Source organism: Patiria miniata, unplaced genomic scaffold (assembly GCF_015706575.1).
Source record: "Patiria miniata isolate m_02_andy unplaced genomic scaffold, ASM1570657v1 HiC_scaffold_7, whole genome shotgun sequence".
NCBI classification, from domain to species: Eukaryota; Metazoa; Echinodermata; class Asteroidea; order Valvatida; family Asterinidae; genus Patiria; species Patiria miniata.
This window is the reverse complement of record NW_024037074.1, coordinates 19,566,823-19,586,050: the sequence shown is the minus strand read 5'-3', so window position 1 is coordinate 19,586,050 and position 19,228 is coordinate 19,566,823. Positions and strand designations below refer to the sequence as shown.

Sequence of the window (19,228 nt, the reverse complement as noted above, 5' to 3'; positions counted from 1 at the left end):
ACATTTAAACACAAAAATTACATTCGCATAATTCAGGCGTATATTTTACACTATATAAATAGAAAGCTACAGAAAAAAACTTTCTACAATACATTTTATAATTATGTGCAATGATTTTCTTCAATAAATTCGTATATTCATATAGTTCTATATTTTATAATAATTATGCTCAAAATACTATCGGTAATGCATGTTATCGTAATTAGTCAAATAAACTTATGTATTGCATGATCCACACTTTTCGATAAATAATACTCGAGTTACTGTTACACAAAATTCCATTACAGAGCCTGTTTTTTTCTCTTCAAAAAAAGACAAACTTTCTATATCATATCACTCCACTATATGATCTGTCAGTTACACATATCCTAGATTTGCTACAATTTGTTTTCGCTTCAACAAACATTAATCGCTAAATTGTCTGAGCGATTGTCACATTCTCTGAATGACACTGTCACTTGTGCTTAGGCCTAATTTTCCCCAAAATAGGTTTAGCGCCCTCCAGCGGTAAATTTCGGTGCCAAAGATTGTTTGACCGGATGAATATTGACCCTAATGATGCCTGTAATTAACACGAAGGCATTCATTTGAATTTCAAAAAAATTACCAAATTATGCCCAAAATAGGTTTAATCCGGAAAAGTATTATCTGTATATAAAGCGCCCTCTTGTGGACACTGCAGCGCAACCAAATGACGTCATGTTATAGATGTTTAGCTGATCAACATTTCTGGCAAATTCTAGGAAAATCGGCAGAAGCAGATTATGAATATTCGATCCTGATATTGTTAATCTGACGCTGACTGAATATCAAATTGGTCGTCTTTGAAACTCCTTCCAAAAGTCGCTGATACGCAGTTCAACGTAAATGGATGATAAAAGCGCACGCGAACCAGCGAGTGCTATCATTAATGTCTGGTTCCTTCTTCCTTTCAAACTCTTGTATATGATAACAAGATCAGGAACCCGCCTGCTACGCCGTCGTTAAGCTACACAGCGCATCTTCACACATATCTCTAAAAGTGACCTACATTTAACTTGTAATTTATTTATGTATTTCGAAGGTTGCAGAGCCAATTGGTCCGTGTGCAGTAATAAAGTTTTATTGCTGTTCGACGTTCGTGAGCTTACAATTTCTTTTCCAATTTTACGCTTCTAATTTTAGCCCTATCTGCTTCTTCCATGACCCCCCCCCCCCCTTTCTCCCATCCCACGCATCACTACCATCATATACAATCTCCTCATCAATCACAGGTCGCGGCCCAGCCTCTCTGTTTCGTCCAGCAAGAAGTCCACATCCGCTTTGGTGGCTGCCGGGTTAGAGAAGACCATCCGGAAGAAGTTGACTTTGTCTCCCAGTGGCTGGTAACCGACCATCAGTGTACCAGTGGCCATCATGCGGGCTTTGATGGCCGGTGCGACCTGTCGGTACACGGGGGATGAAAGGAGGAGGAAGTGCTCGGTAAGTGGTAATTAATTCATCAATCATTGATCAGGTGGAAACTTGTCGACTGCCTAGCAACTATACCTGCGCAAGAGATAGCTGAATTATGAGCTACTGAATGGGGTGTCGAAAGTATGCCAAAGTGGCAATAATTCCATGCCAACCAAAATACAATGTAGTGCTAATGTTATCAGGTAGAAACCTGTCGACTGCCAAGCAACTACCTAGTAAGAGGTAGCTTGTGAACTACCAAATTGGGTGTCGAAAGTATCTTGTGAGCTTCCAAATGGGGTGTCGAAAGTATACCAAACTGGCGACTATTTGAAGCCTACAAAATGGTGCTAGTTTTATTTCAATGTTACTGTTCTAGCGATATGGACACAGACATTTAACTTGTTGATCTCACGGTGTTTCATTTCAAAATCGCTCAGATTTGGTAGCACACGGAGCTCACGAAAAGGAATAAAAAGGATTAGATTGAGAATCGTGTATAAATAATGAATAATGTGCAATAGTTCGCTAGCTTGTTGATTTCTCAGACGCAACACCTTGACCAACTTACAGTGAACCGGGAATCATAACCTCCATCACAAAATAAGATCGAGCCAGGGAATCAAAAAACCCACGGTGCCAATATGGGGGCTGAATAAATAAACAAAGCACTCGTGCGGATGTCTCCTGGCTTTCAATTGGAAAGAAACGAACATTTCAGTGACGTGACAAAACACGCCAAGTACTAGTAAGGCTGTTATTTCAAGTCGTCCGTTCTTAATTTGGAAAGAACGTGCTCCAATTTTTGTACTATGCAATATTTTATTTCTCATCTCAGTCGGGCTGAAACGTTTTAAACTTGGGAGGAAAAACAATTTCAAGCAAATTGTCTTAATTTTTTTAAGCATTTTCAAATTCTTTTAAGCGGACAGATTTCACATGACTTGATAACGTTTTTTCCTTTTAAGTCAGATTATTCTCAAATTGTTCGGTCCTTTTTTTTTTTTTTTGGCTGCTAATAACCTCTTCGCCACGTCTGACATCAGGTTGTCGTTTGATTGCAATATGTAAAAACAAAAGATCCTCTGCTATAAATTACCAAAGTCGCGTATAGTCAGCGGCAATTCCCGGTTTCTTTCGAGGGTAAATATTCCCTAAAGGACCGATGGTATATTGAGTTCGGCTCGCCCGCTGGCTAAGCGATCCCGGAGCTGACCGACCTCAGACAAACACCATTGATCACTGCAGGTTGGCACTAGTGTTTGCAGAGGCTCCATTTTGGGAAACGGACGCGGCATTTGCGATGTTCATCCGCTGAAGGAAACCCTTGGATATCGTGACATTGGGTACATGCATTAGCGAGGGGTGAGAGCTTTTGTCTGGAGGATAAAATATCTAGGTCAGTCCACTTAAGTGGAAAATTCATTTTAACGGTGAGCTCTGGTCTAAGGCACTTTGCCAGCCGCACATTTGAACACGTTCGATTTGTTTCAGCATTCTGTCATTTGTTTCCTATTACTTAAAAAGCTTAATTCTTTAAGGCTCCAATTGCTAACTAACTAATTTAATTTAGTGGCCAGTTGCAAAAGTCATCTGACGATAACGTGACGATCGATTGCAGGCAAGGGCTCTTTAGTGGCTGATGTACCTCGCAAAAGTTAAGGTTCTTGGAAGGACACATATTTTACAATTATATCCCTGTAACACTTTCCCATAATGAAGCACACAAAAGGACAATCGAGGACCGTTTTTAACGAAAGATGGACGTTGAGGACAGCAAAGAATCTATTGTTCTCCTTTTGTCTGTCTGTCCTCCGAGTGGATGTAGTGCACGCACACACAGACTTAACTTCGAGGACCGTTTTCAACGAAAGATGGACGTTCGAGGACATCAAATAATATGTTATTCTCTCTCTACGTAACTGTCCTCGGAATGTATGTAATACCAGGGAGACTGCGTTGTTAATTAAAGGACGCTTTGAGGGTTCGGGATTTTTTAGACACCCCTGTACATGTGCTCTCAATCTCAGCCGTCCATCTAGTAAATGTCTTTATTTCATATGTTTGTCCGTCCCTCTGTTTGTCTATACCTTGTGAAGTAGAAGCTGTTTCTCCGTTCCTTCCTCCATGGCCCTTAGACTGGGCGGTATATACCAGTAGCACACATTAGTGTGTTCAGGCTGAAAACACAAACGAGACGGGGAATCAGCCAATGAGAGTGATTGTGCCTTACACGACGCAAAGTACCAAATTCCTCAAAAGAGACTTCGTACCAAACTAACAGTGGTGGTGAACTTATATGACAATTCAGCATGACACTTGATGAAGAATTTCAAAAAAAAATAATAATAATCTTTATCATCAATGACATTTGAATAAATTAATCAATTTCGATCAATCAATGTGCTCCACTCATTACCCCTGTCCTGTCCGCAGGTTCTATACTCCTTTCCTTAACTTCAAAGCTAGCTACAGAGAGTTAAATACACAAGGTCGACGATCGTGCGGTTAAGGAAAGGACCCTTGGTGTAACAAGTGGACTGACATTGGGTTCAGCCCCTCTTATCTTCCTCTGCCTCATGAAATAAAATGGGGAAAAATCAGGGCCATATCTTGTAAGCTTAACACCCCCTCCCAAGAAAAAAATCCATCACTATCTGGCCACACCATGGACAGAGAATCAATTGCAGCCATATCCAATCACCTTCTCATGCACCAGCTTGAAGCCTTCCCTCGACTTCAGTTTTTCCAGCAGATATCTATGATTGGAGAAAGAGAACGAAATCAGTGACTTTCACCAACCCACTTTTGATGCGAAAACTGACCAAGTCAGGGCCCAATGACGCAGCCAGCGGGGGTGCAGAGTGGCAGAAACAAAATCGGGACGCTGATAGAAGCAAAATTGGGACAGTGAAAATGGGCTAAACGGGACGAACATTCTATTTTGCATGCAACTGGCAAACAAAACCCTGGCTGCTTAATGGGTCAGGCAGCTGCAAATACATTCCATGTCGCCCTTTTGACAGAGTAAACATTGGAAAGTACGAATGTAGCTATTTTTATGCCACAGTCCCCTCCAAACGATCGTCGTGGTTTGAGGGCAGATGCAATTACAGCCCTTGTTTTACATCTTCGATTGTGTGTGTAATTTAAAGCCACTAGTTCTTCGGCGCCTTTGTTGTTTGTAGTTATTAGTTATACTTTCCGTTAAAAGTTATATACTTTCCTGGCTCCGGAAATTAAACGAAATTATGCAAACGAGAAAGCAAAAACGATAGAAATACCGTTAGTCGTTGAAGCAACTTACACGTTTATACAGCCATGGGCGACGAGCTGTAACGGGTACGTGTAATTGAATTTTGCATCGAAGAGATGTATATGGTTTTTTAAGACACACTTCCCGATCATTTTCGGGTACATATAAGTGTTTATTCGTGCAATAATATTGTACTAACAATGAACTGTATAGCTTACTTACCCGGCTAGCTCGAAGAGTTTATTGACGTGATTCTCGAAGCCTCGTGTTCCCTGGAAGAAGAACAGATCGATATAAAATGGATTATGTGAACTGAGGGAGAAGAAGGTAAAAGGAGTTCGTTACGATTTGGAATGGCGAGTTTGCACAGGCTGTTAAATTTTATTAACTGATTAGGCCTACCTTTCAAAAAAAAAAATTCTTGTTTTCTGTATTTAAACACTTCGTAAAAATAGGATGTGGCGTTTTTTTAAACCAGAGGGATGGTCCGAACACGAGGCGAGGCTACATTGTGTTGTCTGGAGTGAAAAAAGTCCGACATAATTGCTGTGAGTAGTCCATATTTTGAACGAAAAAAACCCAAAAATAACATCGGTACAGTGCCCTCAATCGACCATAAAAATGTCAAGGTAACGTGCAATAATTAATGGCTGCCGTTTACCTTGGCCCGCCACATGAGCCAGAATTTGAACACGTCCACGTGCCTGCCGCACTGCATGGTCTTATCACCCGTGTCGTAGGATACATCGTAATGCTTGTCCTGCTGGAACAAGTAGGGCGCCCTCATCGAGTTGCAGTCCTCTAAAATTCCCTAAAAGGAAAAGAAAGAAAGAAAGACTTAAAATTACTGTACATCAAAGGGTAGGCTACCTTGTTTGTGTATAGCTCAAGTTTTGTTCATTTCTGCGTAATAAAAAAGTAAACACCTCATCATTATAAAAAAAAACCTGTTTTCGTGGCGTGTACTATTCTATTTACGACAGCGTTTGGCTGCTCATTACTCCCACAATTCTCTGCGATTTTCTTAGCTGATCAGAGATTACTTAAACATACAAACAACACCTCTACTACAACGGTTCTATCTTACTCATCATTTGGGCTTTAAACAATATAACCTTCTTCTATTTCTTACGTCCTCCTTGATCAGAATAGCCGAGCATTGGAGCAACACACCCATGAGTTTGTGAGGATTCCACGTCACGGAATCGGCCCTGTAAGAAGTAGACAAAAAAAACAGAAAAATAAATTTGGTATATACATGATCTTTGATTCAAGAGGATTTTTAGAATTGTTTCAGACAACATTACATCATGGTGAAGGCAAGAACAATACCAAGATTTGAGTGGAGCATCCCCTTGGCAGAAAATTACCAGTCAGATGAGTCCTACCCCCATTTTGTGCACTCGTTCCCGTCAGAGTTAAAGAGAATCCAAGGATGACTATAAGTATTTCGCACTTCGGTTTTTTTATGCCATATTTTCAATCTCGATCCCACCTGCGTTGCCTCACCTATGGATGCCGTCCAGTTTATGTCTGTGCTTCCTGGACATGAGGACACCTCCACCCCACGCTCCCTGCAAACAACAAAATGTTGATTCTGTTTTTGATGCGGGGTTTGGCAAGTGGCGTAACTACGGGGGAGACCACGGGAAAGGGGGCACGTGCCCCCAGCGGATGTCCGTGCCTCCCGGGTGCCCCCCCCCCCTATTTTAAATCTTGAACCGAACAGAATTAACAAAACGTTTTGCCTTCAGTGCCCCCCCCCTTGATAAATTGTGCACCCCTATAGGTGCCCCTTAAAATTTTAACCATACTCACGCCGCTGGTTTGGGCATATTAATACTCAGTAAGATATTACGAATGCCGTTTGCCATCTGGCGGATATCAGTGCATGTACGTGGTAGATCATTGTTTCGACCAAGATTTTAAATTATGGAAAGCGCCCCCAATTTTCTCGCATAACCAAAAAACCAAACTGGAAGCAATACCACCAACTTTTTGTCATCGATTGTACATTGTACAATCGATGACAAAAAGTTGGTGGTATTGCTTCCAGTTTGGTTTTTTGGTTTTGCGAGAAAACTGAGGGCGCTTTCCATAAGCCTCACGCAACAGCATTTCAAGGGTGCAAAACCGTAAGAAAACAATCAGTTAAAATTGACGATGCATGCATTGATAGATCCTAGCATTTTGTGACGTTCGTTTTCGATATGAACCAAACTGCAACTAGTGTCCTGGGACTTAATTATTGTTTTGGCAGTCCGCATTTGAGAGAGGGCGCCATATACTCACATCGACATGCATCCACAAGTCGTATTTCTCGCATATATCGGCCACGGCGTTGAGCGGATCGAATGCACCTAGTACAGTAGTACCTGCAGTCGCGTTGACGAAAAATGGTTTATCGCCCTAAAACAAAAAGCAGATAGTACACTCAAAATTCAAAGATATGAACGTATTGAAAATTAACACTCGAAAATGAAATCGTTTTTGGTTTTCTTTTAACAAAAACCTCCTGTTTTGCCTCCATCTTCCAAAGGTAAAGATGAGATTATGAAACTTGAGAAAGCACGTCTTTTTTAAAATAAGAAGTTTTGATCCTCGTTTTCCTGTAATGCAAACCAATACAATGTTTTCTTTTGAATTTAAGCGTTACGCAACAATTTTTGGATACATTTGACACGACGTTTTGAACCAAAAACTAACCCGAGATAAATAACTAAAAATATCCTTTTCGACATTTTCTCTTATTTTTTTCTGATAGTTTCATACTCACCCTTGCAATTGCTTGCTGTATCTTGTTCTCTAAATCTTCTAGGCTCATCTTGCCTCTATATTTGACAAAATGTGAACGTGGATATAATTGGGAGATCCCCGATTCGTTAATCGTGTCATCTTTGTTTGCAGAAAAATAGATTGAGTCCGTGATTTCATTGTGAAGCTAGCTACATTTTGAATTGGAATCCCGTTTGTTATTTGAAGCACACCGTTCGACAATCTTTTCCCACTGTGTATTTAACATTCCATTGCAATCATCAATGTACAAGACTACGAGTCCACCTCCTCCTTCCCCCACCCCCCACCCCCAAAAAAGAATCTTCCTCAGTTAACCAAGAAACTGTTTAGCGCCCTTTTTTGGTACTCAGACTTCAATGAAATTGTAGATAATTACCTTTTGTCTGTGTCGATGTAGACGACATTGTCGGTTCCAATGCCAAGGATTGCAGCTGCTCTTCTCAGCGAAAAGTGACTCTGTGTGTTATGTGTTTAAAACAAAATCACCCAGGAATTAATGGTTATTTTTTATGTAACTTTGACATAGTAGATGTTCTTTTTAATACATGTTTAACATTCCATTTTTCTCTCTCATTCAAAAACAGATGGGAAAAATATTCCCCAAAGCGTCCGCAAACTAATAGGTCATCGCCCTGGTAAACAAGTAGTGGAAATTGTTTTCCCAATCCCCTGTACTTCAAACACGCTTTTTATAGTGATGTTTCCAATGATAGTCGTACACACACACAAAAGGAAGTCTGGCAGCATGTTAAATGTTTATTTTAGGAAGATCTAAGGCATGGAGAAAAACAATAATAAAATGATAATTTCATCCGAAAAAAAACCTGGCGAGTTTTGAGACAAAACTGAGTTCCACCGTTACACCGCCCCCTGGCCCCTCGAACCCACACATCAGCAGACAGTCTGTGCTGACGTTTTGCGTGTTGGTTCGAGAAGCAACTGTCCGTTAGGGGATCTGTAACGATAGCCCTCAGCTTAAATTATAAGGAAAAAAGTTGTCTTTTATGTTGTCTAAATTTTCAGGTTTTCCTATCACGTTGTGGCCGGAACTATGTTGTTAGATGTTAGAAATGGACTCGAATTGTTGGCTTTTATCATATATTTTTAATGGGTGTAGGACCTACAATAAATCTGTGTCGAAGAATGAGAACTACTACTGAGCAGTCACTCCAAGAATCGCCAAACCGAGTAAAAAATGAAGTATTATATCGAGAAATGTTGCCAGCAAAATTGCCAGCAAAATATGACGCTTGTGCGGGTCAAAGTGAATACATGAATAGTAAACAACCATTATTTGCTGATCTAGTCTTTTGTCAAGGTCTACTGCGTAGAACTCGGGACGGAATAGCGATCTCGTGAAAAGAGATCAAAGCCAAATGAATTATGTTTCCATACTGTTGTTACCAATGATCCGATTTAACTTCATTGAAAGCTATTACGGTGGGGACTTGTTGATTCTCGTTGTAGTTAAATGTAACTTATTAGTTTGTGATTTGGTGATTTAAAAAGTGTTAATTCAGCTAGTACATGTATTTAATTATGAAAGGTGGTAAAGACCCAGTGCAAGCTTCCGCTTACCGTTCAACCCCCATACTATTTATTCTGCTGTGTAGTATATTTCCTTTTGTTTTAAAACAGTCATTGTAATGATGTCAATAATCACACTTGAACTTGGACATGAATCAAGACTATAACTCTCTCGGCTCCGCCTTCCACTATTGTGTGGTTAAATATAGCCTCTCGCAGAGCTGGTTGCACAGCCTTGACGTACACAGGGTCGTCCATAGTCCATGCTTTGCAGTCACACTCAAAAAGCAACGTTTTAAAGGGGCTATTTTTCTATTTTTCAACTGTTGCTCCAAATTTACCATGTTTTCAGTCCAAATTTTGTTTGCTATTGGTTACATGTTCATGAACGGGTGCAGGCCAGCTAGACTGGTTCCCATACCTTACAATATTCCGGCATCTATAAATTGATCCATTTCATCTTTAGTGGAGTCAGGGAACCAGACTTCTTGAACATTTTTGTTTTTCTTGGTTTTTCCAGCATTTTCTAACACAAAACTTCAAACATGTTTGTGTAACAATATTTGATCTATTGAACTAACCCCTCATATAGTTCATTTCTGAAAATTACAGCAAAAACCAATGATGTACATGTACATTCCCTTTAAAACTGCAGCTTCGGCTCGTAACTATAATACGCTAGGCAAAGAATAGCTGCCGCGTCAGTTGTAAACAGAACGGGGGATTTCAGCCTTTTATCCATGCATGAGTGAAAGACATGTGGATTTCTTGTGACCAAAGCCATGTTAAACATTTGGTTCTAAATTCATCAAAGCATAAACACTGTATACTCAGTGTGTTACCCCCGATAGTGAAACTGAGAAACTATCACTCGGGTGGGACTCAAACCCACGACCTCCTGCTTTCTGGTGCAGACGTCTTACCACTCGACCACCAAGCTTGCCGGTCCAAAATACCCATGCTACCTTTTAGTAAAAAACTTCCCTAAAGAAAGATTTACAAAACAAGTATTAAAACGAGAGGTATTAAATTCACCTATCATCCTTCTTGTCTGCGGTCTAGCTGATTCATTTCACTTTGTAAAAGTATAAAATCAGTTATTCCATTTAACTTTACTTACATGTTCTGAAGTGAAGAGAACTAGATTTGGCGCACCGCTGAGTCCTCTGCGTTTACACGATGGCACGTATTTATGCCTGGCACACATCACGGCGTACAGATTAGAAATAGCGCCACCTATGATAATGAAACAACCACTGGCAATTTTAGATGTTCGCTTGTATACCCACCATGCCACCGTATCCTGTGGTCAACTGGACATGTGCGACATTTTAGAGAATGCATGAATTATGCACAAATGCACATAAATCGGTAAATCTTGTTTTTAAAACTTCAGAACGCGTTAGCACCCTTCCAACGTGGTGTGAAAATAACGTAACCAGGATTTTGTGTTTCTGGCCATTTACACTGCGACGCGGTCTTAGAAAGTCGGGAAACAAAATATTTTGCCGAAAGTTCGTCTTATCATTGACTTAAAATGACGTAACACAAATTAAACTCTTAGGGGCACTCAGGAGAAACCTTGTCTTATTTATACACACTTGCGAACTCATTTCTTAGTTATTATTTGTGAAGTCTGTTTTCAAATGCAGAAGTACAAGTGTAAATGCATTGCTACCGGTCTCAAACGTTTATGCGCATGCTCAGAAACACGTGATTAATAAAATCAACAACGCCTGGCTAATCTGCTGCCGCCTATCGATTCAAACTAATAATTCCCTAGCTCCCTTTTTCCATTTTGTGATCTAGAAAGGCGGAGTTTTGAAGCTCATGCATACTCGTCCAGTGGTGGATATACGGTGGTTAACCCCCCCCCGCCCCTTGGGCCGCAAAAAATAGTAAAATCATGCAGAAACACACTGCAAAGGCATGCTTTAAGCCCCTCTTGGCAGCTAAACCCCCTCTTAATCCAAAACTGGATCCAACCCTGCTCGTCTTACCGGGAGCAAAGATGCCGTCGCCGTCTTTATAGCCGATTATCTCCCGCATCTTCTTGAGAATGGCTCGCTCCATCAGCGTGAACACCGGAGCTATCTCGTAGGTAAACCTGCCAAAAAAAAGAGACCATCCGGCCAGATTCCACAGCTCAGTTGAGCTATAATTACAATAAGTTATTTGAATGGAACCTGCATCTCTTAAAATCGGGATTAGTAAGTACAGTAAAAAAACAATTTTTGAGGTGCAGAATTCACATGAAATGATGATGCAACACCCGAAATTTCAATGAAGATAACGGGCTTCAGCGATTTTACTCCGGGAACCCCATCTTAGGAAAGTAGGATTTTCTTCGTACGATAATAGGCCTACAACTTATCTGCTAATTGCCCCCTTTTTATAGTCAATGTAACCAGTGCAAGCTGGGAAAGGTGATATTTTATTGTGGATGGGTAAAGAGTTGGCAAAGACAATTTGAAGAAACAAGACAATTATTGAAAAAATTTATACGATTTGGCGAATTTTTGAATAATTGTAGTCTGTGTACCACCTTCCCCTTCAAATTTTAGTGGGGAAAGGCCAATCTTTATTTTTATTGAAGAATATGCATGTACCAACAGAGAACAGTTTTTAATATGCTATATTAAAAATAATTCAAAGGATTTTAATCAACTTACATATTAGTATTAGCAGCGGCAGTAAGCCACTCTCCTGCCATTGATATCACATCCAGACCCGTCGATAATTGATTGAAATAGCGCGGATGACCTGCGTAAAGGGAATGAACATAACGAACTTCCAAATTACAATGAATTCCGCCAATGTCTCGAGATCCGCAGCTGGCACTTGACTCATATTTTCTACCTTTTTATAAAACGATCTTAGTTATTTCAAGTACAATCTGATTTCGAGAATAATAAAGATGCAGCGCGTTTCTCTGCAAAACATCTTTGTCGTTTATGGACGCCGGCGAAAGGGTGCGCCCATTCAGATGCGTTTTTCTATAAATGCACACGGAGCCGGCACTTTTAACATAGGCTTGCTTATCTCGAAGGCAAGTCATCTGTGCTAAAAAGGGCGGAAGCTTACGCGCTGACAGTAAGAATATTTTACAAATTACCAAGGAAAGATTACTTTTGCGCATGCATACATCCCAAAAATATGGGCTCAGCGCTTACGGAGTTAGCGCAGATATTTTTTTACGCCAACGCTGAAAAACGGAAAGGTGCAAGGCGTGAAATTCCGAGGTTAGCATTGCTACTTGAGGGCGCAACATACTCCACCCCCACCCCCTAAAAACAATAAGTTGGTAGCCATTAGATTTTGTGCGTCATTGATGGACTCAGGTAGGCCTAATTTTAGGCTCTGAACCATCTTGAATTTACAGCTTCCCTTCCCAGACCAATTTTGGTCTATACCGTCCACACTGCACCGCTTTGCTGCAGCCAGACTTCGAACATAAGCCCATTTCAGGTCTTGTGCCGAATTGAGTGCCCAATACTATAGAAGGAGTCAAAGTTTACTGGGATGCGCGCACATAATGCATTTAGATTAAGAATATCAAGCATGAGTATTCATTTACCGGTGTGAATTTTGAATAAGAATATCAAGCTTGGATATTCATTTACCGGTGTGCATACGCCCTTTAGTCATCAAGAAAATCAAGCTCGGGTCTTCATTTAATACCAGTGTGAAGGCTCTCTATAGAATTAGAATATCATATTCATTTACCTGTGTGAACACAGTACTTGAGCGTGTTCTGACAATCCTGCAGTATCTGGTCTAGGTTCTCAGCCTTGTCAGGGATCTCCAGATGCAGTCGCTCTCTCAGCTCGTTGGGGTGATGAAACTCCAGGATCTTACTGGAACGATCAAAGGTTCCCTGTACGTACTCCAGGATGACTTCTAGAACCTCCTTCAGGAACTTGGTGGTCAGGCCAGCGCCCCCTTTGCAGGGAAGAAGATCTGGGAAGAAATATGTCAAGATACATGATAATTTTGCTATTGAATCACAGGCAATCGACAGGCAAAACAAGCACCTGAGCATGGTTCTTAAATTTGTTTTGCCCAAATTTTAACACAGCTCAAGCCACCTGTTTTTCAAGAGATGTGCATGCATTGCAAAATGAAAGTCGGCATCACGACAAAAAAAATATTTTGTGAAAACCACTTTTTTTATGGAGCTTTCCCAGACCCAATAAGCCGGTAAATAATGCCTGAAACCTTCCTTCCTGGACGAATATTACTGACCACTTGATTCGATGCGGCATTAGAGATGCATTTACCTATAACAGACATAACTACTTCGTAGTGAAATGATTTGGACCTATAAACTACGTGTACTCCATCATCGGTGACTATGGTAAAGAGCACAGATGCTGGAGGACATTTTACCGCCATTGTCGTACTATCGGCTCCTTCGGTTTGTGGGAGGATTTTGTTTTCATAAGAGCTTTCGTCTGCTGTTTTGGTAGTTTTTGTACATATGGTTTCAGTTGATAATTCTGTTAAAGAAAAATTTGAGTAGTTTTGTTTTGTGTATTTTTAGATTAGGTCTACGTCTGTGGAAGGTTTTCGTGACATAATTCTACATTTTAAAGGAATTAATGATTTAGGGCTATAGTGGAAATCAAGTTCACGGAAACTATAGAACCTGGAGCTTTCGGTGGATTGTGATTGTTTCCGGAGATCATGACCAGTTACTGTTTCCAATTGAGTCTTGTTATTTGAACCGGTGCCATTGTCCATTCGTGTCCTGGAATGAAAACTAGCATTTCTTCGAATACAAAATGAGAACCAGTAGGCCTACAGTAGCCTATAGCTGCAGCGCAGTGACCAATTCAGTCAGACGGGAGATTTCGCCCATCGTAAACGGCCATCTGGAACCCGCCTCGCGCGCCTAGCGCTCTTCATTAAATCCCGCAAAACATTTTCATAAGGCCGAATCGATACGAATTAGTGGCGGGGCGCGCGGGGGGACGACCACAGTTGTACAAATACAGGCAGAGATTGATGGTGGAGAATCGAATTATAACGGACTGGTCATAGAGGGTGTCGGATAGCGGGGACTAGTACCGGGGGCAACAGTGTAGGGATACCCCTGACATGATTTCGAGGGTAAATACGAGCAGGTTTAGACAAATATCACCGCGTACTTTCTTGTCTGCGGAATGATAACCTGAGGCAGTAATTTCACTGATTCTCTGTCTGCTCCATTTTCCTTGGAATCACCTCAAAGAGGAAATAAAAACGCGCCAAATTTCAAAGGTTTTTAGAAGAGGATCTTTATACCCAGAGGTTATTTGTGTAATCATTGTGTACTTGCTTTATTACTACAGGAAGCATAAACGGGTTGGACACAGTATGTGCAGCTGCTACTTGCAGTTTGTGGAAATATATTGCCGACTATTTGAAAAATGTTTTGATAAATCTAATTCTGAGTTCAAACAATGTCCACGCTAAATGAATAACTTTATTAAGCGTATACCTCTGGTTCTTTTCAGAACCATTCTCTTAGTTGAGAAATTATTCGCACATGGTGTTTCCGCAAACCTTTCATTATTTAAGCGTATCCATATTGTCTAACTCTTTATGAATATTGTTGTTCCAACACATTAGACCAACCTGAAGGGCTTTAACCCAAACGGGAAAAGACCGAAATCTGTTTGTTTGTTTTTCGGGAGGGATTTCGTCTGATGTATTGCGCACGTTTAAACACCATTTTTTAATGTGGAGGTAGTGTGCTTGCAAAAATATGAAGTATTCGAACACATTGTAGCAAGAGATTAAGATTTATTAATTCAGAGTGCACAAAAAAGAGGTGCTCGTTCAAAGCCCCTTACGTAAATTATCGATTACTAATGAGATATAACCCCTTGATTTGTCCGATTGCACTCAAACGTTGCAGATGAAATAAGCATGGGTGTTAAACTATTGTCTCTTTGCTGTTAGATTGGGAAAAAATCGTTAAATTATTTCAAAGTCATTCATGCGATTCATTACTTCAATGGAGACTATTTTTTTAGATTTTTTTATAAGCATGTTATACCTGTTTCTGCTGTCTGGTTTTTCTGGTGCGGTTCTTGAATTTCTACAAATTTGAGTGAAATTTTACTTCAATTTTGGAGTAATTTTACTTAGATATTTTTTTTTAAGTATTAACTTTTTATTATTATTATATAACCCCTTGATTTGTCCGATTGCACTCAAACGTTGCAGATGAAATAAGCATGGGTGTTAAACTATTGTCTCTTTGCTATTAGATTGAAAAAAAAAATCGTTAAATTATTTCAAAGTCATTCATGCGATTCATTACTTCAATGGAGACATGTTTTTTAGATTTTTTTATTAGCATGTTATACCTGTTTCTGCTGTCTGGTTTTTCTGGTGCGGTTCTTGAATTTCTACAAATTTGAGTGAAATTTTAATTCAATTTTGGAGTAATTTTACTTAGATATTTTTTTTGAATTATTAACTTTTTATTATTATTATAATTAATTATTTATTTATTTATTTTTATCTTTTTTTTCTTTTTTTTCTCTTTTTTTTTTTTTTTTTGGGGGGGGGATTATCAGCCACTCTGATAAGGTTCCTACCTGCAGCGAATGGCGTGCTTCGCAAGGCCCACCAACTCATGAAGGTCTGTTGCAACCAATAAGTTTTCATTACGTTGTCTGTAGCAAAACAAAAGGGGGTCGGGAAAGCAAAATGGCGGGAAAATAGAAAGTCGAAAAATGCAACTTTATAAGATTTTGATGCCAAGACACTGTATGAATGGAGTTTGTACTTATTGAATTACCTCAGAAAGTTGTCTATCAGTGACTAGATTTGATGGGCTCATTCAAGCTGCAAATGGGTCGTTTGAAACTGTATGGCCTTGCGAAGCACGCCTAAGTGAAAAAGGGGTGACATGTCACCCCACCCCTCCCCTTAGAGTTTTGGAGACGAATTGTTCTGTTAGTAAAACATCACCCTCTCCCGTCCAACTGTTCAGATATAGGATTATAGCTATACCAACCGAATTAGCATAGAGGAGCGGATTCCGTTTTACAAAGATTTAGCACGAAACAGGGTCAGAGTAACATGTGTATTTTTAACATAACTTTAGAGTATAGGAAATAGTGGTTGGTAACATTTTGTCTCGGAAATATATTATTACATTGCTGTAGATATACGTATTGCGAACAAAATTGTCAATCTAAAATTAAAAGGAGTATGATGCAAAATAAGTACATGTCAAATTCTTTGGTTGTTTTTATTTAATGTACCTGTGATGTGCATTCCTTTCTGATGTGGAGCCTCATTTTGAGGTTTACATTTTGAAGCTGACATGCATGCTCGAGATGCTGATAGCAGATTTTAAGACTGGTTTTAATACTACACACAAATGTTAGCTGATTAAAAGTATACAATTATTTATGAATTGTGTAAAGATTTCTGCTATGACGTTGGACAGGTCGAGATACAAAACAAATAGTCCAAATACCTTTAGCGCGGAATTCATAGAAGTCTGGGTGATCTTCCTCGGAGTCTTGCTGTCGCAGGTTCTTCTTAGGCACCAGGAGTTGGCCTTCGCTGACGGTACGGTCAACCAGCCGAGGCCGGTCACCGATGACGCGCCGTCTGGGTGCCGGTGGATTGCCCACATTCTTCCCCTGGTTGGGCCGGTTGTTGGTAGTGCTGGTCAGGTTGTCCGAGACGTCTTGGTTCTCCCGCTGTTCGGTGTTGTTCTCAGTCTGAAGGAGCTCCGCTTCCTCAGATACCGTCTCGATGAGGTTGGTGTCGCTGATCATGGTTTCCTTCGAATCCAAATGCTTGGTAACTTAACTGCTAAGCTAGAATTACCCGCGATATTTAGAAGCAAGCGATTTCGATAGCAAGTGATTTCGGCACAGTCGTGTCGATCTCGAGTCTCCTTTGAAGTCGGTGATGATAAACTGATGACAATTCAGGATTTTGAGCTTGCTTTCTAAAGGAATTTCAGACAACTTGTCTGCAACCGACTCTTTGAGGTCCACAAGTTTGTCTGTTCACAGGCTGAGTGTTCGGAACTCTCTCGTTCAAATATCGCGAGAATCGTGCCTGCTCGTTTCAGAGCTGTCGCATTCATAACTCGGGTCTTTGTCGAAATCGGCGAGAGTATAACTAGTCAAAATTGTGGCCGCAAAAAATAAAGTCGAAGTTCCAACAACACGGTTTCTACGTCGTGTGGGATACGATTTCTTGTGCGACAACACGTTGAGCGTGAATTTAGGTTTCACATTTACTCCCTGAACATCACTGACCGATATTTTGATTTTCTCGTTGATGTAGGATCTCCGCTCACAATGCATGCACAGAAGCAGCGGTTGTGTACTACTGTACCAGCAGAACACCTGTTTCTGCGTCGACTATCACCGTCCTGTCATTTCTACCGATCCTCGCGACGCGTTCTCCCGTGAAACCTAGCCCGTCAGATCCGCCCAAGCTGATAATTGAAATCCGTGACACATTCGGCTCTCTGATTGGTGGAAGATGCGCGTGCGCCGGAATGAAAACGAGGCAGGTAGAATGTTTGAACAGATGTAGAAATAAAGTCCCACTGGCTTTCTCTTATTCGATAAAAAATGTTGTCTTGAGTTTATCGATCGTCCTCGATGACATGGTAACAGAAGCAGTTAGCATATACGAAATATTGTTGCTGAATTTATTTTACATTCTCAGATGCTTGCCACGCAGATATACCTCTCTCTGGCTTGGATTAATTGCAGGTTCATCTAAATAATTGATTAATTGATATGCAGGCCTACACTTGAAACTATTTCCCTCCACATTTTAGTAGAGAGAAGTACTGCTTATGTTTCTCTTTTCTTTTCCCTTTTTTTTCGATGTAACGGACTTGGGTCGACTCTGAATCCTCAACTTAAAGGTCTGCCCAGGAAAGTGTGATAATTCCTGGCGGTTATTGCATCAAGAATGGGACTAGCAATGCGAACTCTCTGGACCTTTCAGCAGCTGGCCGTAAATGAAATACAGCAGGGCAGTGGTAAATGCCGCACCTGTGTGTGCATGATTAGGAGACCGATCAGATGTGATTTTAAATGCATCTGATTCTGGCTTGCTGTTGCAACTTCTTCATCCTCAGCATTGTTCATGCTGTCGTCTTCGTCGTCCTCATCACCACAGTATGGGCCTTATTCACGAGTCGGCCATATTGAATTGAAAGTTAGGTACAATCTTAAATTTTTGGAACTTGCGAAGAGAAATGAAAGTAAGTTAATTTATAATAAATTCCAGTCTGCTTCAATGAATAATTTAAAATTTGTAATTAAACATTCCTTAAGCCGTATTTAAAAAAAAAAAAATGACAGTAAAATAAGGCTGCATTGTGCCTGCATAAATAGTCTGGCGCCATACCATTCAATAGTTAACAATTAATGAAACACATTCAGGGAATTCGAACGAAATGGCCAACTCGTGAGTAAGGCCCATATAATGTGGCTCGAATACTGGACTTCCGCCGTATTGTTAGCCAGACATCAATGTATTCCAAATTTCCTGAAATGTTGTGTTTCCCGAATCTGAAATCTAGACTGGTTTTTTTTAACTTGATATTCACTATTATATGGAATATACTTACTGGTAAATAACCAGGGAAAAAGTGAGTTTCGTACCTTTATATAACATCTAGTTTTTCCTTTTTATAATGTTCAGATGAAACTTGGAGAGAGTTTGTCCCGAAAGGACTGCAGTATTTTTTCGAGGTTATTGGACATGTGCCTTTGACCTTTTGATTTGCCTTGATTGTTAACAAGGTAAGATGCTTCCATAGCGAACAGTGGGGAAAATTCAATTTAAGGAAACACATCTTTTTCAGGAAATTTTGCATGCATTGGTGTGTGGCTCTTATACGAAGGAAGTCCAGTATATGAGACACATTTTATGGGGGCTACACCACCGCCACCATCAACATCACACTTACTATCACCACTTGTCGTCATTGTCGTCGTCAATGTTGTCTCTGCCGTCGTTGGCACCTTAGTTATTTTGCCGTCAACAGTTAATATTACCGTCGTCCCTCCAAATTGCTAATTTATACTGTTGGAAAATGTCATTCTGAATCATGCAATTCCAATGAGTCAAAAATCAGGAAACCCAAATGTCAGGACCTTGTCAAGATTTTAAACACGAACACTGTTTTTAACATCTGTCCACGGATCACAAAACAAGGTAAGTGTCCTT

The 19,228-nt window shown here is 40.3% G+C and overlaps 1 protein-coding gene across 2 annotated transcripts; it reads right to left on the bottom strand.

The window, feature by feature from the left end:
• Nucleotides 1-4: 4 nt before the first annotated feature.
• On the bottom strand, nt 5-17,431 carry LOC119718852 (glutamate decarboxylase 1-like). Of its 2 annotated transcripts, XM_038188271.1 has the most exons (16): nt 16,494-17,431; nt 15,604-15,681; nt 12,740-12,973; nt 11,686-11,776; nt 11,014-11,120; nt 10,134-10,249; nt 7,863-7,942; nt 7,467-7,521; nt 6,983-7,099; nt 6,200-6,264; nt 5,823-5,901; nt 5,352-5,501; nt 4,913-4,962; nt 4,139-4,193; nt 3,525-3,614; nt 5-1,421 (listed from the first exon to the last, which is right to left on the bottom strand). In XM_038188271.1, the coding sequence occupies exons 1-16, from the start codon at nt 16,798-16,800 to the stop codon at nt 1,248-1,250; spliced, it is 1,848 nt and encodes a 615-aa protein (XP_038044199.1). In that variant the 5' UTR covers nt 16,801-17,431; the 3' UTR covers nt 5-1,247. The 2 variants fall into 2 exon arrangements, with proteins under 2 accessions (XP_038044199.1, XP_038044200.1); XM_038188272.1 differs by lacking the exon at nt 15,604-15,681.
• Between the last annotated feature and the right edge of the window lie 1,797 nt (nt 17,432-19,228).